The 25,313-nt window shown below is 43.2% G+C and overlaps 1 protein-coding gene across 3 annotated transcripts in view; it reads left to right on the forward strand.

Annotated features, from left to right (window-relative positions):
- The window catches only part of ankfn1b (ankyrin repeat and fibronectin type III domain containing 1b), a 123,063-nt gene that overhangs the window by 11,218 nt on the left and 86,532 nt on the right, over positions 1 to 25,313 (forward strand). For 2 of the 3 annotated variants that reach the window (XM_076986840.1, XM_076986843.1), the window contains exons 1-3: positions 3,252 to 3,458; positions 11,030 to 11,211; positions 22,539 to 22,771. In XM_076986840.1, the coding sequence (XP_076842955.1) occupies positions 3,340 to 3,458; positions 11,030 to 11,211; positions 22,539 to 22,771 (534 nt within the window). In that variant the 5' untranslated portion in view covers positions 3,252 to 3,339. Of the gene's footprint in view, positions 1 to 3,251; positions 3,459 to 11,029; positions 11,212 to 22,538; positions 22,772 to 25,313 lie in introns of those variants that run through there. The other variant, XM_076986842.1, reaches the window with a different exon arrangement.

The following is a 25,313-nucleotide window of genomic DNA, read 5'->3' on the forward strand; positions in this document are numbered from 1 at the left end:
GTGTGTGTGCGTTTATGTGCATGTCTGTGTGTGTGGGAGGAGTTTGGCTGAATGACTCACTTTATAGATGTGTCTCTTTACTGTGTGTGTGTGTGTGTGTGTGTGAGGTTGAGTGACTCACTGCAGATTCTTATGTGTGACTCATACAGTACATATCAGCGGGACATTATGAAAATAAGCTCAAAGCTTAACCTTGTTTCTGATGCTTTGTGTGTGTGTGTGACGAGAAAGTGAAAAAGAGAGGGAGAGAGTGTGTGTATGAGAGAGTGTGTGTGTGTGTGTGTGTGTGTGTGTGTGTGTGTGTGTGTGTGTGTGAGAGAGAGAGAGAACGCCTTTCTGTACATGTCTCTGTATGTGTGGTGTATTAGTGTTGAATTCTTTCTACAAGAATCTTGACCCATTCAGACATGAAAGCTTCTTGTAGTTGCCGCAGATTAGATTGAGGTACATGCTCAGAACAGCCTGTTTTGTCTTGTCCCGGGTGATGCTCAGTAGGATAAAGATCTTGGAGTTCTGAAGTTCATGGAAGCAAGGAGAACTCACTGACAACTTCCTGGAACAACTCCATGACTATTTGACCCTTGTGGCAAAGTGAACGGTCCTGCTGAAAGTATCCTTCTGTCAGAGGATAAACGGCTAATGTGAAGGGAATAACTTGGTCAGCTGTAATGCTTAAGTAAGCCTACTGTCAACATGTCCATCCACAGGTATCCGAGGACCCAGGATGTGCCAAGAACAGATTCCCCAGCACCATTCCTCTACCTCCACCAGTTTGAACTGTTGACACCTGACAGGAAGGCTCACTGATTCATACTGCTTACGCCAAATTCTCACCCTCCCATCAGCGTGGGGCAACAGGACTCTGGAAGTGTTTAACCGGGGCACGTTTTTCACTGCAACCCAGTTTTGGCGTTGTTGTGCATACTGCTGTCCTGGCTTTCTGTTTCCTTTAGACATTAAGGGCACTAGACTGGTCATCTACTGCTGTAGCTCAGCCGTGTATCTGGACGCATTTAGACGCCGCCGTATCTGAGAATCACCAGTCGTCCTCCTATGACCCCTACATGGATGCTTCAGCTGTGAGAAGGAGAAGTGTCCTTTCAGTGTATAGAGTACGCACCTGAGTGTTTGTGTCCTTTCAGTGTATAGAGTACGCACCTGAGTGTTTGTGTCCTTTCAGTGTATAGAGTACGCACCTGAGTGTTTGTGTCCTTTCAGTGTATAGAGTACGCACCTGAGTGTTTGTGTCCTTTCAGTGTATAGAGTACGCACCTGAGTGTTTGTGTCCTTTCAGTGTATAGAGTACGCACCTGAGTGTTTGTGTCCATATCCTGATGAGGTATAAAAATAAACAGAAAAAATGACAGAAACTCTGTATGTGTGTGCGAGACAGACTTGTGTGTGTGTGTGTGTGTGTGAGAGAGACATAAACAGTGTGTGTCTTATCTGAGTGACACTAGAGGGTGATGTTGGTCTGTCCCTGTGTGTGTGTGTGTGTGTGTGTGTGTGTGTGTGTGTGTGTGTGTATGTGTGGCTCTCATCCATATCTTCAGCATCCAAATACACATATACACTAACATCTATGTTACTAGTCTAGAACATTCACTCACACACACACACGTTCATACGCTCGATAGGAACAGACACACATCAGTAAGTGTGTTTCATTATTAATGCTGATGGAGAGCTCTTTGTTGGTAGTTCAGAGGTCTGAATCAGTGATCTGCTGTTTCCTCTCCCCCGGCTTGGCTCTGGATCTTTGTGAATATACTCAGAATATATACTCAGGGTGAATATACCCTTTTAATATAATTTATTGACTAGAAATCAGGTGTGTGAATGTATATTTGTGTATCTTTGTATATGTGTGATTAAAACAGCCATCAGTTTGAAACAATGAACAGTTGAAATAATGTCAGTAATATCCATCAACTCTGATACATGCAAACACTGTTGTTTAGGTTTTTCAACACAAATGCATCATGGTGGTTTTTTGGCTCCAGTAGTCTTCCCTTGGGAGTCAGATAAAGTCTTTAAATGTGTTGTCTTTGTGCCTGTATGTACATGTGAGTGCCTGGATTCAACTGTATCTGGCTGTATATGTCAGATGTTCCTGTGTGTGTGTGAGAGAGATAGAGACTAAGGCATGGATTCTAAGATGAAGAATGTGAATTCTCCTTCTGTGCGTGTGTGCGTGCATGTGTGTGTGTGTGTGTGTGTGTGTGTGTGTGTGTGTGTGTGTGTCTGTGTGTGTGTGTGTGTGTGTGTGTGTGTGTGTGTGTGTGTGCATTTGGTATGTGTTTTAGTGTTTGAGGAAACTGGTTTATTGTCTGTGTGTTTCTCTCCAGCAGTAGATGACTAGCTGACATATGATAGACAGGAGAGCTTAGACGAAACGGGACAATTTGATTGGCTGTGCATCAATTTAATCATGCATATGATTGGCTACATTTAGCAATTTATTCACAGGTTTATCTGCTGTATAAACACTTATTGAGACACACACAGACACTCACACAGCTGCAGATATGGACAGAGAGAGGGAATGAGTGAGAGAGTGAGGGAGAGAGAGAGTGAGGGATGAGCTGATGTGTGTCAGAGGGAAAGTCTGAACAAAGGGAGGAGAGAATAATGAAGAGACAGTTCCCTGCACCCCCCAGCGCCCTGCAACCCCCCCCCCCCCCCTCCTGCCTGCTCTATCGATCGCTCATTCTCCAGCTCTTCATGATGAAAGGAGGAAGGGGCGGATTGTCCACTGAGAGGATCTGGCAAGCCAGGCTGCTGCATACTGGTACTGATGTGAAGTGTGAAATTAGTTAGAGAAGCTTTCAAACACACATGTTTATACACACACACACACACGCGCACACACGTGTATGTCGGTGTGTGTGTGAGACCCGTGAGTGGAGCTGCGTGACTGTGAGGTCCTGGCCGTGCTGCAGTGGTCCACAGTGAATCGACCAGATCCTGAATCCATCTGCATCCTCTCACATCTTCTCTCTCGCTCTCTCTCTCTCTCTCTGCGGGGGAGTGTGTTCAGCCAGTTACAAACGTTGCTATTTTTGGCATTATAGTTTGTGTGTGTGTGTGTGTGTGTTTGTTATTCGTGTCGATGCAGACGATTCCTCTTGCTCTGTTTATGCTGGTGTCTGCAGGGGGGGGAGGGAGAGAGGGAGAGAGAGAGAGGGGGGGGGGAGAGAGAGAGAGAGAGAGGGAGAGAAGGAGGAGAGTAAGGGAATGAGACCAAACGACGAACTGCTAAAAGGGAAGAGTCACAGCCTAACACAGGACCATTACACACACCCACACGCACCAACAAACACACACACACACGGCGCAATGGCGAGTTTTGGGAAACTTACGGACTACTTCACCCGTCGGCGGTCCAGAGATGAGCTGCTGAGCCGGAGGGAGGGCCGTCGTAGTGGCAGCTACTGCTGTACTGTAGCTGAGGCTAGGTATACTACACACCGACCGCACACGCGCGCGTGTGGTTACCTACGTGTGTGTGCCTGTATGTGTGTTTCCCAGCATATGTGTATGTACTTACATGCATGTGTGTACGTGTATGAGTGAAGGTGAGGTAGATGTGTTAAGGTGAGGTAGATGTGTTAAGGTGAAGGGTCTGAGTGAGATGTAGACTGTGTGGATGTTTGTCCTCATGAATGAGTTAGGGAGTGTGTGTGTGTGTGTGTGTGTGTGTGTTTTGAGGGATTTTGCTCCATGTGTGTGTTATAATATTTAATATTCTCCCAGCTCTACAGCTTTCTCCAAGCTTTGTTAAATAGGGTAATAAGTAATAAGGGATTACTGTCTCTATAGTGTGGTGTATGTGTTGGGTAATAAGGGATTACTGTCTCTATAGTGTGGTGTATGTGTTGGGTAATAAGGGATTACTGTCTCTATAGTGTGGTGTATGTGTTGGGTAATAAGGGATTACTGTCTCTATAGTGTGGTGTATGTGTTGGGGTAATAAGGGGTTTCTTTCTCTATAGTGTGGTGTATGTGTTGGGGTAATAAGTGGTTTCTTTCTCTATAGTGTGGTGTATGTGTTGGGTAATAAAGGGTTCCATCTTCTATAATTGTGTTTATGCAGTGAGTTTATTTGCTAAGTACTTTGACTGTTAATGCCACTGTAAATGATGCCTTAGTGCTTTCCAAGTCAACATGGAACTTAGGCAGGTGTGTGTATATAGGCAGGTGTACGGCAGGTGTGTGTATATAGGCAGGTGTAGGTCAGGTGTGTGTGTATATAGTCAGGTGTAGGTCAGGTGTGTGTATATAGTCAGGTGTAGGTCAGGTGTGTGTATATAGGCAGGTGTAGGTCAGGTGTGTGTGTATATAGGCAGGTGTAGGTCAGGTGTGTGTATATAGGCAGGTGTAGGTCAGGTGTGAGTACAGTATATAGGCAGGTGTAGGTCAGGTGTGTGTGTGTATATAGGCAGGTGTAGGTCAGGTGTGTGTGTATATAGGCAGGTGTAGGTCAGGTGTGTGAATATAGGCAGGTGTAGGTCAGGTGTGTGTAAATAGGACCACATTTGTGATATGTAGTTCAAATGATTTTGACTCATCATGCTCATCCTGTGCAAAATATCGATAATTAATGCAGAAAATGTAATGACTTAAGAATACAGAATGCATGAATATATTATTTTGACCACATACAAGTGCGTGTATGCACAGAGCTATGCAGTTATTGTCTGCTTTACTGATTTTGGCCTACAGAATATGCATTTAAAACCACGGATCTTTTTGAGTGTATGTGCACTTGCACGTACAAATCTTTGATTTGGGCGTACATGTGATTTGAGTGTAGGTGTGACTGACTGTATGTTTGATTTGAGTACATGCTTTATTTGAGCATACGTTTGAGTGTAGGTTTGATTCGAGTGTACATGTGGTTTAAGTGTACCTGTGTTTTGAGTATACGTTTGATTTGAGTATACGTGTGATTTGAGTATATGTGTGATTTGAGTATACGTGTGATTTGAGTATATGTTTGATTTGAGTATATGTTTAATTTGAGTACACGTTTGATTTGAGTGTATGTTTGATTTGATTTGTATTCGAGTGTATAGAGCTTGCATGTAGTGTGGTTTAGTAAAGAGAAGCAGGATGGGAAACAGGGAGCTTTGTAATATAGCCCCTTTCTTTAATGGTTCTTCTGAAACACTGAATTACACATTTATGTCCCAGCACATGAAATGCTTGCTAATGATGTGGTGATCTGAGCTAGGTGCTGGGTGTCCTGTGGAGCTGTGTGGGGTTAAGTTCTCACCAGCATGGATCACAGAGCATCTCCACTCCACAGATCCCTACCACAAGTATAGAACTGGAATCAAACCCAGAACCCAGAACCAGCCCTACAATGGTTCTGATTCTAGTTCTGAAGATGTCCACTGAATGTGGGTTCCTTGTTCCTGAATCCCAGGTCTAAAGGTTCCACCTGCAACACCTGCTGCTCCTACATACCTGCTCTTCTACACACCTGTTGCTCCTCCTACACACCTGCTGCTCCTCCTACACACCTGCTGCTCCTCCTACACACCTGCTCCTCGTACACACCTGCTGCTCCTCCTACACACCTGCTGCTCCTCCTACACACCTGCTCCTCCTCCTACACACCTGTTGCTCCTCCTACACACCTGTTGCTCCTCCTCCTACACACCTGTTGCTCCTCCTCCTACACACCTGCTGCTCCTTCTACACACCTGCTCCTACACACCTGCTCCTCCTCCTACACACCTGCTGCTCCTCCTACACACCTGCTGCTCCTCCTACACACCTGCTCCTCCTACACACCTGCTGCTCCTACACACCTGCTCCTCCTCCTACACACCTGCTCCTCCTACACACCTGCTGCTCCTCCTACACACCTGCTCCTCCTACACACCTGTTCCTCTTCCTACACACCTGTTCCTCCTCCTACACACCTGCTCCTCCTCCTACACACCTGCTCCTCCTCCTACACACCTGCTGCTCCTCGTACACACCTGCTCCTCGTACACACCTGCTCCTCGTACACACCTGCTCCTCGTACACACCTGCTCCTCCTACACACCTGCTCCTCCTACACACCTGCTCCTCCTCCTACACACCTGCTGCTCCTCCTACACACCTGCTCCTCCTACACACCTGCTCCTCCTACACACCTGCTGCTCCTACACACCTGCTCCTCCTCCTACACACCTGCTCCTCCTACACACCTGTTCCTCTTCCTACACACCTGTTCCTCCTCCTACACACCTGTTCCTCCTCCTACACACCTGCTCCTCCTCCTACACACCTGCTCCTCCTACACACCTGCTGCTCCTTCTACACACCTGCTGCTCCTCCTACACACCTGCTCCTCCTCCTACACACCTGCTGCTCCTCCTACACACCTGCTGCTCCTCCTACACACCTGCTGCTCCTCCTACACACCTGTTGCTCCTCCTACACACCTGCTCCTCCTCCTACACACCTGCTGCTCCTCCTACACACCTGCTGCTCCTCCTACACACCTGCTCCTCCTCCTACACACCTGCTCCTCCTCCTACACACCTGCTCCTCCTCCTACACACCTGCTCCTCCTCCTACACACCTGCTGCTCCTCCTACACACCTGCTGCTCCTCCTACACACCTGCTGCTCCTCCTACACACCTGCTGCTCTTCCTACACACCTGTTCCTCTTCCTACACACCTGTTCCTCTTCCTACACACCTGTTCCTCCTCCTACACACCTGCTCCTCCTCCTACACACCTGCTCCTCCTACACACCTGCTGCTCCTTCTACACACCTGTTCCTCTTCCTACACACCTGCTGTTCCTCCTCCTACACACCTGCTGTTCCTCCTCCTACACACCTGCTGTTCCTCCTCCTACACACCTGCTCCTCCTCCTACACACCTGTTGCTCCTCCTACACACCTGTTGCTCCTCCTACACACCTGCTGTTCCTCCTCCTACACACCTGCTGTTCCTCCTCCTACACACCTGCTCCTCCTCCTACACACCTGCTGCTCCTCCTACACACCTGCTGCTCCTCCTACACACCTGCTCCTCCTCCTACACACCTGCTCCTCCTCCTACACACCTGCTGCTCCTCCTACACACCTGCTGCTCCTCCTACACACCTGCTGCTCCTCCTACACACCTGTTCCTCTTCCTACACACCTGTTCCTCTTCCTACACACCTGTTCCTCCTCCTACACACCTGCTCCTCCTCCTACACACCTGCTCCTCCTACACACCTGCTGCTCCTTCTACACACCTCCTCCTCCTACACACCTGTTCCTCTTCCTACACACCTGCTGTTCCTCCTCCTACACACCTGCTGTTCCTCCTCCTACACACCTGTTCCTCCTCCTACACACCTGCTCCTCCTCCTACACACCTGTTGCTCCTCCTACACACCTGTTGCTCCTCCTACACACCTGCTCCTCCTCCTACACACCTGCTGCTCCTCCTACACACCTGCTGCTCCTCCTCCTACACACCTGCTCCTCTTCCTACACACCTGCTCCTCCTCCTACACACCTGCTCCTCCTCCTACACACCTGCTGCTCCTCCTACACACCTGCTGCTCCTTCTACACACCTGTTCCTCATCCTACACACCTGCTCCTCCTCCTACACACCTGCTGCTCCTCCTACACACCTGCTGCTCCTCCTACACACCTGTTCCTCTTCCTACACACCTGCTCCTCCTCCTACACACCTGCTCCTCCTACACACCTGCTCCTCCTCCTACACACCTGCTCCTCCTCCTACACACCTGCTGCTCCTCCTCCTACACACCTGCTGCTCCTCCTACACACCTGCTGCTCCTCCTCCTACACACCTGCTGCTCCTCCTCCTATACACCTGCTGCTCCTCCTACACACCTGCTGCTCCTCCTCCTACACACCTGCTGCTCCTCCTCCTATACACCTGCTGCTCCTCCTACACACCTGCTCCTCCTCCTACACACCTGCTCCTCCTACACACCTGCTCCTCCTCCTACACACCTGCTGCTCCTCCTACACACCTGCTGCTCCTCCTCCTACACACCTGCTGCTCCTCCTCCTATACACCTGCTCTCCTGGAGGCTAAAGATACTGGCCCACCTTCAGGGTTTAATGAATACATGCAGCAGTAACTCCATAACATTAACACTGTTACTTCAGATAACAGGATAGTCTGTACTTGGAGTATTTAGAAAGGTGCACGTGTTGGCCTAATGTAAGGAGGACAAGTACCAAGTGGTGGATAGTTTCTCCTGCTCCTGAATGTGTGTGACTGAATGTCCTAACCTTAACCTTTACAGTTGAGACCAACACTGTAGTCTGGCGGCTCCTGCCCTTGACTGAAGTCCCCTTGTGTTTGTGGACAGAACTGCTGCTGAATTTATGAATGGCTTAAACTGTGACACAGCTAAAATTAGACAGAAGAGAAATTCAGAAGGTCACTTTAATATTTGTAACTGGGATGCAGTCTCCTGATCACAGATGGTGTGTGGTGCCACTGGGACTGGAACTGGTCCTGGGACACTTTGCTGCACTGTCCTGGGGTGTCTTACTGCATTGTGTGAAAGGGATTTGATACACACACACACACACATACACACACACACACACACAGAGGTGGGTAGAAAAAGCAAACTAAACTCAGTTCAGTTTTTACACTGAATTAGAATCTGTTTTTACAATTGTTCTATCAGGCAGGAGTTATGGTATATACAATATACAAGGTAATGGTATATACAATGTACAATATTGACAATGTGTTTAACAGTAATCAACACTGATGCATCACCTTCCTTGGTACTGTACATTACTGTGTACATGTACATGACCTACAAGTATACTGCAACAAAAAACTATGGGAAATAGAACATTCTGTGGTTCACCTGCGCAGGTGAACTGAGTACAGTTCTGAGTATAGCTTTAGCTGAACAGGTGAGAATGCAGCCTCAATATGGCCCATTAAGAGGTAGAGTGTCTTGACCGTGTTCACGTGGTGGCTTTGTTAGTGATGTACTAACACTGGATAAACACTGTGTTCACTGATGGAGTGGGTTCTCCACAGTCACTGGCAGTGCAGGAGAACTCTGATATACCACAGTACTTTATGTTTGGTTTGTTCATTCTTTTTTCACATTAGATATTGTCAGTGATTAATCAGAAATGTGCATACACAAACAGGTACACACACACACACACACACACACACACACACACACACACACACACACACACACACACAATGCAAAGCTGGTTTGTTGGTTTCTTTCCTGCTGACTAGCAAAATTTTCATCAGCAAAGCGCAGGAGCAAAAATTCCCCTCTGATTCTCATTTATTAAAGTCGCCTAGCAACAGGGTGAGACATAACAAGCCCAAATTCAGAGACTGTGTGTGTGTATAGAGGTACTGTGGTGGACAGTAGAACCAGGTCATCTGTGTAGAAATGTGTCTGCAGGCTGTTGGCGGTCCATTTAAGGTTTCTTTAGTTAGTTTTCTACCTTCTTAAAATGATAACTTTAAAAAATGAATTTGCAGTTTAGCTTACAGAAAGTAAAAAAAAAAATCTGTTTTACCTGTGTGAATATACATAATAGTGTCTGAGCTGCAGTTGTGTATATGTGTGTGTGTCTGTGTGCGTGACCTGTGTGTGCATATGTGTGTTTGTTTTGGCATGTATATGTGTGCACATGTGTATCTGTGTTTGAGCTGGTCTGTGGAGTTGTTGAGTTAATTGGTCAGTGTAAAGCTGCAGATGGAGTCCTGGATCGTTAGGGTTAGGGTCTAGGGGTTAGGGGTTAGGGTTAGGAGATAGGGGTTAGGGTGGCAGTGGTTCCCAAACTTTTTCTGCTGTGCCCCCCTTTAGTAGATAAAAATATTTTTGCGCCCCCCCCCCCCTTACACACACACCCCCATATTGACACATGTGCACATGTTTTAAGCCTGGTTTATACTTGACGCGTCGCGAGGGTCCGCGCGGCGAAAATGACGTAATCGCAGTGGCTCCGCCCGTGCGCGAGGCCTCGCGCGTAGTCGATTTGCGAGGTCGTGCACCTCTCGAATTTTGTAACTTCGCGCGCGACTCGCCTCAGCGCAATGAACAAAGTCGTGTTTGCAGGGTTCATACACCTTTTTTAAGGTGGAATTAAAGCACTTGTACGTCACTTTAAAGGTCCATTTCAATATTTTCCAGCACGTTAAACTTAATTAAGTTAAATATTTATACATATACTCGAAATGATTAGCTTTTTATCACATTATTTAATGGTGATTAAATAATGTGATAAAATTACAAGAGGTGTGTATTTGTTAAAGTAATACAAGAGAACTGTTCAGTCAGACAGATATTTGTTGTGTATAACTACGAAGTAGTTACAATTTCAAGCATTTTCAAGTACTTTAACCTAAATTCCAGCACTTTGCAAACCTGAAACACAAAGCAACATTAAAATTCTTCAGGTAAATGTTCATTCCCCTGTTTTTGAAGGGTGTTTCTTTATACTACCACATATCGTTTCGGACAAAACTACAAAGAATGTGACGCGGCTAGTATAAACGCCTCCGCCACTTCAGATTCATAGATGTATATTTCTGTCTATATAGATCTATGTATATATATATATATATATATAAATGTAAAACTTAAAAAAAAATTTTTTCACCGGTTTTGCAGGGGTTTTTATTCTCCACTGCCACCTATCACCACCAATCGTTTCGGAGAACACTGCAGTGAAGCTCGCGCAAGTATAAACGCCTCCACCGTTCGTGCAGGGTTGCGCGAGGTGGGCGGGGTCACGCGCTACGGTCACACGCGAAAGTATAAACCAGGCTTTACTTCCAAGCTCCGCGCCCCACCTAGGGCCCCCCACTTTGGGAACCACTGTCTTAGAGGAAAGAGTTTGTTTCAAGCTTCAGTTGTCTCATACCTGAATTTGTAAAAGCTCATTCTTTAAGATTCCTAAATGTTGAGCACTTTGTGAGGCAATAGAAGTTCAAGCTGTTGTTCCTGTGTCTGTTCATTATGGAATTATTATTCTTGTCTGGTGCAGGTCGTTGGAACGGCGGCTACAGCGCCCCCTGCTGGCAAAGTCTAGAACTTTACCCAGCATCCCTCAGTCCCCTATCGTTGGCCGTGTGCATCAGCACTCTCAGCTAATTGTTGGAAGTCCAACCCGCCCACGTCTCCCGTCCAGCCCGGCCCACCTGAGCGCCTGCACACTGCCCCCTACAGGTACCTCGTGGTGATTTCACACTAACACTACAGCATTATGCATGACTGATACAACCAGACTCCTCGAGATCAGAAACTCATGAAAAAGTTACATGTGAATAGAGATTAATTTGTTTTGTGTAATGAAAACTGGATGTACAAAACTCAGCAGGACCGTGTAGTTTGCAACCCATAAAACAGACCAACAGTCCGCGTGTCCCACACATCCCACGTGTCCCACACTTCCCACGTGTCCAACACGTCCACATGTCCCACATGTTGTCACCGTCCTATTTGCTGTCACATTAAATCTGTCCATATGTTTTATGAATTTAGCTAATTATGTTTAAAGTAATTATGTACTTTTTCCTCTTATTTTTCCGCTGCATTAACATATGCATTTATATGCATTAAAATGCATGAATATGCATCCTCTGCATAAATATGCATTAATGTAAACAAATATTAACAACTGTTACAGTATTATTTTAAAATCTAAAAACACTAGTGTTTCAGTAGTGTTAAAGCCAACACTGTGTTGTTTTTCTTGGGTCTCAGTAAGTACTAATTTTAACATTTCAATAAGCAACCTCTGCTTTTATAGGAAGTTTCACAAATTTTAAAGTAGATAGAATAAAAGTACCTTGTTATATGTCATGACAGCCTGTTTTGTTCTTACCCATATATGGTTTGGTTGTCAAAAATGTCCTAGCTGTCTTGGCTACACTTAACTAAGACCATCAAGAAATGCTCAAATTATAGGTTCAAAGAATTTCCTACATTTCCAAAAAATGTATATGAGGTTTTTGGACATTCTGTTCCAATACCATGGGCATTAATATTATGCACACACATCTGTGGATTTCTACGAATATTTGTGACTGTTCACTTAAATGAGCATTTATGAGGTCAGGTACTGTTGTTTGGTCCAAAGGCCTATCATGCAGTCAACATTTCAGATCATCTCAGAGGTCATTGAATTTCGTCCTTGCCGAGCTCACTAAGACATGTCTTTATGGACCTTGCTTTATATGTAGTGTACTTGCTTTACATTAGTGCTAGAACAGATAATACACTATTTGTACACACTATTTGTTGACACTATTTCCACAAAGTTGGAAGCTTGTAATCATCTAAAATGTATCTGTCTGCTGTAGCATTAAAATTACCTTTAACTGAAACAAAACTGAAACAGCCCCAGACATCTTCCACCAAACTTTAATGACGGCACTGTGCACGTTTTATAGATTCTCCTGGCATCCACCAAACACAGATTTGTCCATCACACTGCCAGATAGTGAATCATCTCTCAAGAGAACACGTTTCTACTCCCAGATGCGTGTTATACCAGCCAACACTCTGCAGTCTTAGGCTTATTGCAGCTACACAGCCATGGAACCCTCTTAAATAAAGCTCTTGGTGCAACTTTCTGTACTGATGCTGTTTCCAGGGGGAACTTGATGAGTGACGTAACAGTCTTTTCTCTGTAGTGAGTGATGGGTTAGGGTTAGTGAGTGATGGGTTAGGGTTTGTGTTAGTGAGTGATGGCTTAGTGTTAGTGTTAGTGAGTGATGGGTTAGGGTTTGTGTTAGTGAGTGATGGGTTAGGGTTAGTGTTAGTGAGTGATGGGTTAGGGTTAGTGTTAGTGAGTGATGGGTTAGGGTTAGTGTTAGTGAGTGATGGGTTAGGGTTAGTGTTAGTGAGTGATGGGTTAGGGTTAGTGTTAGTGAGTGATGGGTTAGGGTTAGTGTTAGTGAGTGATGGGTTAGGGTTAGTGTTAGTGAGTGATGGGTTAGGGTTAGTGTTAGTGAGTGATGGGTTAGGGTTAGTGTTAGTGAGTGATGGGTTAGGGTTAGGGTTAGTGAGTGATGGGTTAGGGTTAGGGTTAGTGAGTGATGGGTTAGGGTTAGTGTTAGTGAGTGATGGGTTAGGGTTAGTGTTAGTGAGTGATGGGTTAGGGTTTGTGTTAGTGAGTGATGGGTTAGGGTTTGTGTTAGTGAGTGATGGGTTAGGGTTTGTGTCAGTGAGTGATGGGTTAGGGTTAGTGTTAGTGAGTGATGGGTTAGGGTTAGTGTTAGTGAGTGATGGGTTAGTGTTAGTGAGTGATGGGTTAGTGTTAGTGAGTGATGGGTTAGGGTTAGTGTTAGTGAGTGATGGGTTAGGGTTTGTGTTAGTGAGTGATGGGTTAGGGTTAGTGTTAGGTCTATAAGTAGACTGATCTTTCCTTGATTAGTAGGGGTGTAACTGCATTGTGACACCATGTATACATACAGAAATGTTACGATATGCGACGATATTGCGTTCCGTTTATTATACTATGTACTGCAGTTGCACTTTTTGATGACTAGATGTCGCATTTGAGCAATAATGAAGTTTTTATTGCAGTGGAATAAAATATAATATTTGCTAAATATTTTATTTATGCCTCAAAACAAAAAAAAAAATGCTTGGTTATTTTAAAAAAGTACTTGGTTCTTTAATATGTGGTCAACCTATAGTGCATACAAAAAGTATTCACAGAGATTCACTTTGTTACAGCCTTATTTCAGAATGGATTAAATACATTTTCCCCTCAAAATTCCACACGCAAGTTTGTTTGAATTTTCTGCAAATGTATTAAAAATAAAAAACAAAAAATCACATGTGCATTCACAGCCTTTACCGTTCAGAAAGACTACCGTTTCTGTAGCACTCCACCAATCAGGCCTGTGTGGTAGAGTGTCCAGACGGAAGCCACTCCTTGCTAATGAACATAAACAGACTTTGTTGCAGGGAGCACAGGGCTGTGGATATTGGGCCGTGTTTTATAACCTTTTCCCTTATTAGCCTGTGGGCTTTATTGGGACACACGCAGCTAAGTGTGATGAGCTTCCACTCATACATTATTCATCATGTGAGATCATTTTGTTAGAAAACATTTTTTTTGAAAGCAATATGCTCTTTAAGTCACGTTCCAAAAAAAATATTTTCACACCCCCCCCCCCCCACACACACACACACACACACACACATTCAGTTCACACAGATATTGTGTAGGAAGTTATTTTCTTTGAATTCGTTGCCTGTTCAGCCTCATTCGTTTCCTGACTGAATGTTGCCTTTGGTCATATTTTCTCTTTCATTCTTTTTTTCCTCTGCTTTCTGTCTGTCATGCTATTTTTCATCTTTCTCTCCCTTACTCATTTAAATGTTTCTTTTTCTTTCATGTCTGTTGTCCAGTGTCATGCTCATCCTCTCTATTCTCTATCTCTCTACTTCTCTATCTCTCTACTTCTCTGGTTTTATCCTAAATAACCCAAAGTCTTCAGCTTTTTCCTACACTAGTTGCTAAGCAACTGCTGTCACCACCAGTAGAGCATATGAAATGGCCCTAGTATTGCGCACACACACACACACACTCATACACACACACACACACACACACACACACACACACACACACACACACACACACACACACGCTCAGACAGACAGACAGACATACAGTACACGCACACCCATAAACATATGTACGCACACACTTTCTCACACATGCACACACACATTCTCACATGTACACACATCCACTCACATGCAAACATGTACTCTTACATGCATACACGTACACACACACAAACACACTCTCACATGTGCACACACTCTCACACACACACACACATACTGTTATAGGCGCACACTCACAAACTCATGCACACACACACATGCTCAAACACTTCAAGAAGCTGTCACACAAAATCATACAACATTATCATACACACACATACACCAATATACATTTCTTACACATACATATACATCATCTTTCTCTCATAAACTATCACGTTTCAAGTTTTCATTACACTCAACTTTGTTGGTCACATTACCTAACCCGCACACACACACACACACACACACACACACCCACATTACCAAACCCTCTTCCTTATAGTGTATATAGTCATAGTCTATAACACACACACACACACACACACACACACACACACACACACACACATTACCAAACCCTTGTGTATATAGTCATAGTCTATAACACACACACACACACACACACACACACACACACACACACACACACACACACACACATTACCAAACCCTTGTGTATATAGTCATAGTCTATAACACACACACACACACACACGCGCGCACACACACACGCACACATTGTTTCCCCCATGCTTCACATCTCAATCTAACCTGTGATGTATTCAGTATATTCAGAGGGAAACAGTGTGACTGGGTCAGACCACCGCGGGTCTGGAGAGGCTCACCAGGGAAAAATCACACCAGGACTGTGTGTGTTCTGAGGGAGGAAGGTGGTGGTGGTGGTGGTGTGTGTGTGTGTGTGTGTGTGTGTGTGTGTGTGTGTGTGTGTGTGTGTGTGTGTGTGTGCTCTGACACACACCGCAGGTGCCTGTCCTCTTCATGCCTTTGAGAAGATGAACAGATTAATAGGTCAAACTCAGGTTTTTGAGGTTATTGTCTACGTCGTTTTTGCCACCGATATTTTGCATGGGTCAGCATGGTCGTCCACAGTGCAGTCCCTCATTTCAGCAGTTTGTGTGTGTTTATTGTGCGTGACCTGCTGAAGAATCACGCTGTTTGGGGGTTGGCAGGCAGACACTCAAACAGACGACACCTTAAAGCTGCACCACAAACGTAAACAACAGTGTGGAGGTTCTACAAACACCACAAATGCAGGAAAAATTATGTACCAGGGATCCTTGGACCACACAACACTAGAATACCACGCGGATGTGTGAGACTCTGCAGTAGTCTGACCTATTTTAAAGGTCTGATGTCTGCAGACAATTTGTCATCAGATTTACAACATTCAAATCACCAATGAATTAAGTGACGAGTCTCAAAGCAGGATTGTTGTCAGACTAGGCTATTAAAATAACATGATATGTTTACGGGTTTTAAGTCATAAATCATAGAAACCCATGACCCGCAGGTTATAGTACGACTCTCCCAGTGTGGATGACACGGCCCCTAATGCTCTGACTACAGACTGATCCACTGTTGTCTTCCCCTTCAACATTTTTCTAGCTCTTCTTTCTGCTCTTGGTGTTTCTCAAGCTGTTCCTGGTTCCTGACGTTGCTATAGCTTGTGATTAGTTATATCAATCACTACAGTCCTCTTCTACTAATCACTGCTCTGTTCAGCTGGTTCTGTTATGTGCTGGATGGTCTCTAACCCATCTGGGGTTTCTGATGTCTGAGGTTCTCACTCCATCTTCTTCTATGTGTCCTCCTGGACCTTGGCTGTGGTTCTGATGCTCACTAGTTCACTGCCTCCCTTGTGTCTTAATGGGTACAGTGCATATTTGGGAGGAAGTCCATCATGAAGAGTTTCCTCGTCCTGATATCTGTCCTGTCCTGTGGCCAACGTATTATGCGTAGGTTTGGATAGGCCACATGTTCTTCCCATTCATCTGACGTGTCTCACTCCTCTCAAGATGTGTCTCACACCTCTCAAGATGTGTCTCACACCTCTCAAGATGTGTCTCACACCTCTCAGGACGTGTCTCACACCTCTCAGGACATGTCTCACACCTCTCAAGATGTGTCTCACACCTCTCAAGATGTGTCTCACACCTCTCAGGACATGTCTCACTCCTCTCAGGACATGTCTCACACCTCTCAAGATGTGTCTCACACCTCTCAAGATGTGTCTCACTCCTCTCAAGATGTGTCTCACTCCTCTCAGGACGTGTCTCACTCCTCTCAAGATGTGTCTCACTCCTCAAGATGTGTCTCACACCTCTCAAGATGTGTCTCACACCTCTCAGGACATGTCTCACACCTCTCAAGACGTGTCTCACACCTCTCAAGACGTGTCTCACACCTCTCAAGACGTGTCTCACACCTCTCAAGATGTGTCTCACACCTCTCAAGATGTGTCTCACTCCTCTCAAGATGTGTCTCACTCCTCTCAAGATGTGTCTCACTCCTCTCAGGACGTGTCTCACTCCTCTCAAGATGTCTTACTCCTCTCAAGATGTGTCTCACTCTTCTCAGGATGTGTCTCACTCTTCTCAGGACATGTCTCACTCCTCTCAGGACGTGTCTCACTCCTCTCAGGACGTGTCTCACTCTTCTCAGGACGTGTCTCACTCCTCTCAGCGTGTGTGTGTGTGTGGGTGTGTGTGTTAAAAATATGGCGAAGTATAAGTATTTTTAACTTTTATATTAAATACTTTTAAAGTATTTTAGTAAAGTATTTTTAAACTATTATGTTTCCAAATTTTAGTAAGAGTTTGAGTAAGAGGCACCTCTGGAGAAGAGCTCTACAGTGTGTTTAGATCTTCTGGAGAAGGGTTCTACAGTGTGTTTAGATCTTCTGGAGGAGGGCTCTACAGTGTGCTTAGATCTTCTGGAGAAGGGTTCTACAGTGTGTTTAGATCTTCTGGAGGAGGCCTCTACAGTGTGTTTAGATCTTCTGGAGGAGGGCTCTACAGTGCATTTAGATAATCTGGAGAAGTGCTATACAGTGAGTTTAGATCTTCTGGAGAAGGGCTCTACAGTGTGTTTAGATCTTCTGGAGAAGGGTTCTACAGTGTGTTTAGATCTTCTGGAGGAGGGCTCTACAGTGCGTTTAGATCTTCTGGAGAAGGGCTCCTCAGTGTGTTTAGATCTTCTGGAGAAGGGCTCTACAGTGTGTTTAGATCTTCTGGAGGAGGGCTCTACAGTGCGTTTAGATCTTCTGGAGAAGGGCTCCTCGGTGCGTTTAGATCTTCTGGAGAAGGGCTCCTCGGTGCGTTTAGATCTTCTGGAGAAGGGCTCTACAGTGTGTTTAGATCTTCTGGAGGAGGGCTCTACAGTGCGTTTAGATCTTCTGGAGAAGGGCTCCTCAGTGTGTTTAGATCTTCTGGAGAAGGGCTCTACAGTGTGTTTAGATCTTCTGGAGGAGGGCTCTACAGTGCGTTTAGATCTTCTGGAGAAGGGCTCCTCGGTGCGTTTAGATCTTCTGGAGAAGGGCTCTACAGTGTGTTTAGATCTTCTGGAGAAGGGCTCTACAGTGTGTTTAGATCTTCTGGAGAAGGGCTCCTCAGTGTGTTTAGATCTTCTGGAGAAGGGCTCTACAGTGTGTTTAGATCTTCTGGAGAAGGGCTCTACAGTGTGTTTAGATCTTCTGGAGAAGGGCTCTACAGTGTGTTTAGATCTTCTGGAGGAGGGCTCCTCAGTGTGTTTAGATCTTCTGGAGAAGGGCTCTACAGTGTGTTTAGATCTTCTGGAGGAGGGCTCTACAGTGTGCTTAGATCTTCTGGAGGAGGGCTCTACAGTGTGTTTAGATCTTCTGGAGAAGGGCTCTACAGTGTGTTTAGATCTTCTGGAGAAGGGCTCTACAGTGTGTTTAGATCTTCTGGAGGAGGGCTCTACAGTGTGTTTAGATCTTCCGGAGAAGGGCTCCTCAGTGTGTTTAGATCTTCTGGAGGAGGGCTCTACAGTGTGTTTAGATCTTCTGGAGAAGGGCTCCTCAGTGTGTTTAGATCTTCTGGAGAAGGGCTCCTCAGTGTGTTTAGATCTTCTGGAGAAGGGCTCTACAGTGTGTTTAGATCTTGCCACTGCTGCAGGTGTAGGAGTAACTCTGTGGACTGCATCCCCAGTGTCACATGCTGCAGCGACACCATGTTCAGCACAGGGTCGTACAGGGAGAGGCTCTCTGCACTGACTCATAGGGAATCTGTGTGTTTGGCTGCTCTCTCCGTTTTGTATAGTAATTTTTGCCAATAAACAGTTGTTACAATTGTATGTGAAATTATATATATCCTTTAAAGCATGTGTTGTGAAAAGCGCTATACAAATATATTTGATTTGATTTGATTTTGATATGTGGCCAATTTGATATCCCTCTATGTATTGATATGGTTATATGGTATTGATAAACATTCTATGAATCAACACTGTCCTCTTGCCCTGCCAATGGACATATGGATAATTCACTTTGAAATAGAAATGAAGTACTTCAAAATGCTAAAAGATATATTTAGGTACAATTAACAGATGTGACAAACCCATTCTGACAATAGCTGGCTACAGTGCTGTTCATAAATGTGTACTTGTGTTCATAAATGTGTACCTGTGTTCATTAAGGTGTACCTGTGTTCATTAATGTGTACTTGTGTTCATTTAAGGTGTACTTGTGTTCATTAATGTGTACTTGTGTTCATTAATGAGTACTTGTGTTCATTAATGAGTACTTGTGTTCATTAAGGTGTACCTGTGTTCATTAATGTGTACTTGTGTTCATTTAAGGTGTACTTGTGTTCATTAAGGTGTACTTGTGTTCATTAATGAGTACTTGTGTTCATTAATGAGTACTTGTATTCATTAATGAGTACTTGTGTTCATTAATGAGTACTTGTGTTCATTAAGGTGTACTTGTGTTCATTAATGAGTACTTGTGTTCATTAAGGTGTACTTGTGTTCATTTAAGGTGTACTTGTGTTCATTAAGGTGTACTTGTGTTCATAAATGTGTACCTGTGTTCATTAAGGTGTACTTGTGTTAATTAAGGTGTACCTGTGTTAATTAAGGTGTACCTGTGTTCATTAATGTGTACTTGTGTTCATTTAAGGTGTACTTGTGTTCATTAATGTGTACTTGTGTTCATTAATGTGTACTTGTGTTTATTAATGTGTACTTGTGTTCATTTAAGGTGTACTTGTGTTCATTTAAGGTGTGCTTGTGTTCATTTAAGGTGTACTTGTGTTCATTAATGAGTACTTGTGTTCATTAATGAGTACTTGTGTTCATTAAGGTGTACTTGTGTTCATTAATGAGTACTTGTGTTCATTAATGTGTACTTGTGTTTATTAAGGTGTACTTGTGTTCATTAATGGGTACTTGTGTTCATTAATGTGTACTTGTGTTCATTTAAGGTGTACTTGTGTTCATTAAGGTGTACTTGTGTTCATTAATGAGTACTTGTGTTCATTAATGAGTACTTGTGTTCATTAATGAGTACTTGTGTTCATTAAGGTGTACTTGTGTTCATTAAGGTGTACTTGTGTTCATTAAGGTGTACTTGTGTTCATAAATGTGTACCTGTGTTCATTAAGGTGTACTTTTGTTAATTAAGGTGTACCTGTGTTAATTAAGGTGTACCTGTGTTCATTAATGTGTACTTGTGTTCATTTAAGGTGTACTTGTGTTCATTAATGTGTACTTGTGTTTATTAATGTGTACTTGTGTTCATTTAAGGTGTACTTGTGTTCATTTAAGGTGTGCTTGTGTTCATTTAAGGTGTACTTGTGTTCATTAATGAGTACTTGTGTTCATTAATGAGTACTTGTGTTCATTAAGGTGTACTTGTGTTCATTAATGAGTACTTGTGTTCATTAATGTGTACTTGTGTTTATTAAGGTGTACTTGTGTTCATTAATGGGTACTTGTGTTCATTAATGTGTACTTGTGTTTATTAAGGTGTACTTGTGTTCATAAATGTGTACTTGTGTTAATTAATGAGTACTTGTGTTCATTAATGAGTACTTGTGTTCATTAATGTGTACTTGTGTTCATTAATGAGTACTTTTGTTCATTAATGAGTACTTGTGTTCATTTAAGGTGTACTTGTGTTCATTAAGGTGTACTTGTGTTCATTTAAGGTGTACCTGTGTTCATTAATGTGTACTTGTGTTCATTTAAGGTGTACTTGTGTTCATTAATGTGTACTTGTGTTCATTAATGAGTACTTGTGTTCATTAAGGTGTACTTGTGTTTATTAAGGTGTACTTGTGTTCATTAAGGTGTACTTGTGTTCATTAATGGGTACTTGTGTTCATTAATGGGTACTTGTGTTCATTAATGTGTACTTGTGTTCATACATGTGTACTTGTGTTTATTAAGGTGTACTTGTGTTCATTAATGAGTACTTGTGTTCATTAATGAGTACTTGTGTTCATTAATGAGTACTTGTGTTCATTTAAGGTGTACTTGTGTTCATTTAAGGTGTACTTGTGTTCATTAATGTGTACTTGTGTTCATTAATGTGTACTTGTGTTCATTAATGTGTACTTGTGTTTATTAAGGTGTACTTGTGTTCATTAAGGTGTACTTGTGTTCATTAATGTGTACTTGTGTTCATTTAAGGTGTACTTGTGTTCATTTAAGGTGTACTTGTGTTCATTAATGTGTACTTGTGTTTATTAAGGTGTACTTGTGTTTATTAAGGTGTACTTGTGTTCATTAAGGTGTACTTGTGTTCATTAAGGTGTACTTGTGTTCATTAATGTGTACTTGTGTTCATTAATGTGTACTTGTGTTCATTAATGTGTACTTGTGTTCATTAATGAGTACCTGTGTTCATTAATGAGTACCTGTGTTCATTAATGTGTACCTGTGTTCATTAATGTGTACCTGTGTTCATTAAGGTGTACTTGTGTTCATTAATGAGTACTTGTGTTCATTAATGAGTACCTGTGTTCATTAATGAGTACCTGTGTTCATTAATGTGTACCTGTGTTCATTAAGGTGTACCTGTGTTCATTAATGTGTACTTGTGTTCATTAATGTGTACCTGTGTTCATTAATGAGTACCTGTGTTCATTAAGGTGTACCTGTGTTCATTAATGTGTACCTGTGTTCATTAATGTGTACCTGTGTTCATTAATGAGTACCTGTGTTCATTAATGAGTACCTGTGTTCATTAATGTGTACCTGTGTTCATTAATGTGTACCTGTGTTCATTAAGGTGTACCTGTGTTCATTAATGTGTACCTGTGTTCATTAATGTGTACCTGTGTTCATTAAGGTGTACCTGTGTTCATTAATGTGTACCTGTGTTCATTAATGTGTACCTGTGTTCATTAAGGTGTACCTGTGTTCATTAAGGTGTACCTGTGTTCATTAAGGTGTACCTGTGTTCATTAAGGTGTACTTGTGTTCATTAATGTGTACCTGTCTTCATTAATGTGTACCTGTGTTCATTAATGTGTACCTGTGTTCATTAAGGTGTACCTGTGTTCATTAATGAGTACCTGTGTTCATTAATGTGTACCTGTGTTCATTAATCAGTACCTGTGTTCATTAATGTGTACCTGTGTTCATTAAGGTGTACCTGTGTTCATTAATGAGTACCTGTGTTCATTAATGTGTACCTGTGTTCATTAATCAGTACCTGTGTTCATTAATCAGTACCTGTGTTCATTAATCAGTACCTGTGTTCATTAATCAGTACCTGTGTTCATTAATGTGTACCTGTGTTCATTAATCAGTACTTGTGTTCATTAAGGTGTACCTGTGTTCATTAATGAGTACCTGTGTTCATTAAGGTGTACCTGTGTTCATTAATGAGTGTATTCTATAAGGATAATCATACTGTTCTGTTTCATGTGTCATAGGTGGTGCGTGGCAGTTGGAGGATGATAATGAGGGGGGCGGGCAGCAGGGCGGGACAGGCCTGGTGGAGCCCCGCCCTCGATCTCAGTCTCCGTTCTCACACTTCCGTAGCCGGGCAGCGTATCTAAGGAAGAGTGTCTCTGTTGATGACCAGTTGGGTGGGTCAGAGTATGACTCCACCCACACAGAGGGGAGGCTCTCTCACAGTGGCAAAGGAAAACTCAAGAGAAAGTTTGTGAGTAAAGTTATCAGTATTAAATCTCTTCCTCTTCCTGACTCTCTCTCAACTCTCACGTTCTCAGAACATTTTCTTGTATCTCATAAAGATTTACATACACAGTGTCCACAATACTATGTAATAATATAGACACAGTGTAAACAATATTGTATAAAGTTATACATACACACTGTACACAATATTGTATAAAGATATACACGCTGTCTACACAATATTGTTCAGTAAGCACTGTAACACTAACAATATACACTATTACACTACAGCAATAATGCAAGTAGGCATCAAAACATTAGCACCATCACAGTGTTTATCACAGTGTTTAAGGTCCAACCACATATGTGATAATACGACCAGATATTATTTGGTTGGTGAATGACTCTTAACACTGCAGTGTTGCTGGCATTGTGTGTGTGGTGTGGTAGAGGGTGGTGGTGTATCTGTAGCACTTGAGAGGGTTGTGCAGATGCGGAGAGTGGTCTGCCACCCAGAAATATCCAGCCAATAGCTGTCCTGTGGTCAGAAACATCCAGCCAATAGCTGTTCGGTGGGCAGTAAAATTACTGATGAAGAGTTGGAGTATGACTATAATTTGTGTGGCACTCTCACATGGACAAACACAGACACACACGCTGGGGTCTGGGGAATGTATTATTAATGTTTCAGTTGGACAGTGTCCTGCTGTACTGAGTAAGCTGAAACCTCATTACCTGCTTGCCTCTCTAATAGAGGATTAAGTGTCTTATTGGAACCCTAGACAGACAGACACATACAGAGAGAGAGAGAGATCTGTATGTGTGTGTGTATGTGTGTGTGAGAGAGAGAGAACTGTGCTGTTTGAGTTTTCATTCTGTTTGGACATGGGATGTTCTCTGGTCCTGATGAGTCGTCAAAGGGTAAGTATGTGTGTGTGAGCGTGTGTGTGTGTGTGTGTGTGTGTGTGAGCGTGTGTGTGGGTGAGGGTGTCTGTACATTCATTTCATGCTATGACTGCACCACTATAATTCTATAACTACATCTCTATGATTACAGTTGTATAACTACAACTGATTACACCTCTATGACTACACCTCTATGACTACACCTCTATGATTACACCTCTATGACTACACCTCTATGACTACACTTCCATAACTACATCTCTATGATTACAGTTGTATAACTACAACTCTGTGACTACACCTCTATGACTACACCTCTATGACTACACCTCTATAACTACACCTCTATAACTACACCTCTGACTATACCTCTATGACTACACCTCTATAACTACACCAATATAACTACACCTCTATGACTACACCTCTATAACCACACCTCTATGACTACACCTTTATGACTACACTACTATAACTACATCTCTATGATTACAGTTATATAACTACACCTCTATAACTACACCTCTATGACTGTGTGCTATAACACTGTATCTGAATGTTTTGGCTGCACTTGAACACATGGTACTCTTGTTAGAGTGTGTGAGGATCACTGTGTTAATATGAGGATCATGGTGTTAGTGAGAGGATCATGGAGTTAGTGTGAGGATCATGGTGTTAGTGTGAAGATCATGGTATTAATATGAGGATCATGGTGTTAGTGTGAGGATCATGGTGTTAGTGTGAGGATCATGGTGTTAGTGTGAGGATCATGGTGTTAATGTGAGGATCATGGTGTTAATATGAGGATCATGGTGTTGGTGTGAAGATCATGGTGTTAATATGAGGATCATGGTGTTAATGTGAGGATCATGGTGTTAGTGTGAGGATCATGGTGTTAATGTGAAGATCATGGTGTTAATATGAGGATCATGGTGTTAGTGTGAGGATCATGGTGTTAGTGAGAGGATCATGGTGTTAGTGTGAAGATCATGGTGTTAGTGTGAAGATCATGGTGTTAGTGTGAAGATCATGGTGTTAATGTGAGGATCATGGTGTTAATGTGAGGATCATAGTGTTAGTGTGAAGATCATGGTGTTAATATGAGGATCATGGTGCTAGTGGGAAGATTATGGTGTTAATGTGAGGATCATGGTGTTAATATGAGAATCATGGTGTTAATATGAGAATCATGGTGTTAGTGTGAGGATCATGGTGTTAGTGTGAGGATCATGGTGTTAATATAAGGATCATGGTGTTAGTGTGAAGATCATGGTGTTAATGTGAGGATCACGGTGTTAGTGTGAGGATCACGGTGTTAGTGTGAGGATCATGGTGTTAGTGTGAGGATCATGGTGTTAGTGTGAGGATCATGGTGTTAATATGAGGATCATAGTGTTAATATGAGGATCATGGTGTTAGTGTGAGGATCATGGTGTTAATATGAGGATCATGGTGTTAGTGTGAGGATCATGGTGTTAGTGTGAGGATCATGGTGTTAATATAAGGATCATGGTGTTAATATGAGGATCATGGTGTTAGTGAGAGGATCATGGTGTTAGTGAGAGGATCATGGTGTTAATATGAGGATCATGGTGTTAATATGAGGATCATGGTGTTAGTGAGAGGATAATGGTATTAGTGTGAGGATCATGGTGTTAATA

Source organism: Brachyhypopomus gauderio, unplaced genomic scaffold (genome assembly GCF_052324685.1).
Source record: "Brachyhypopomus gauderio isolate BG-103 unplaced genomic scaffold, BGAUD_0.2 sc49, whole genome shotgun sequence".
Taxonomy (NCBI): domain Eukaryota; kingdom Metazoa; phylum Chordata; class Actinopteri; order Gymnotiformes; family Hypopomidae; genus Brachyhypopomus; species Brachyhypopomus gauderio.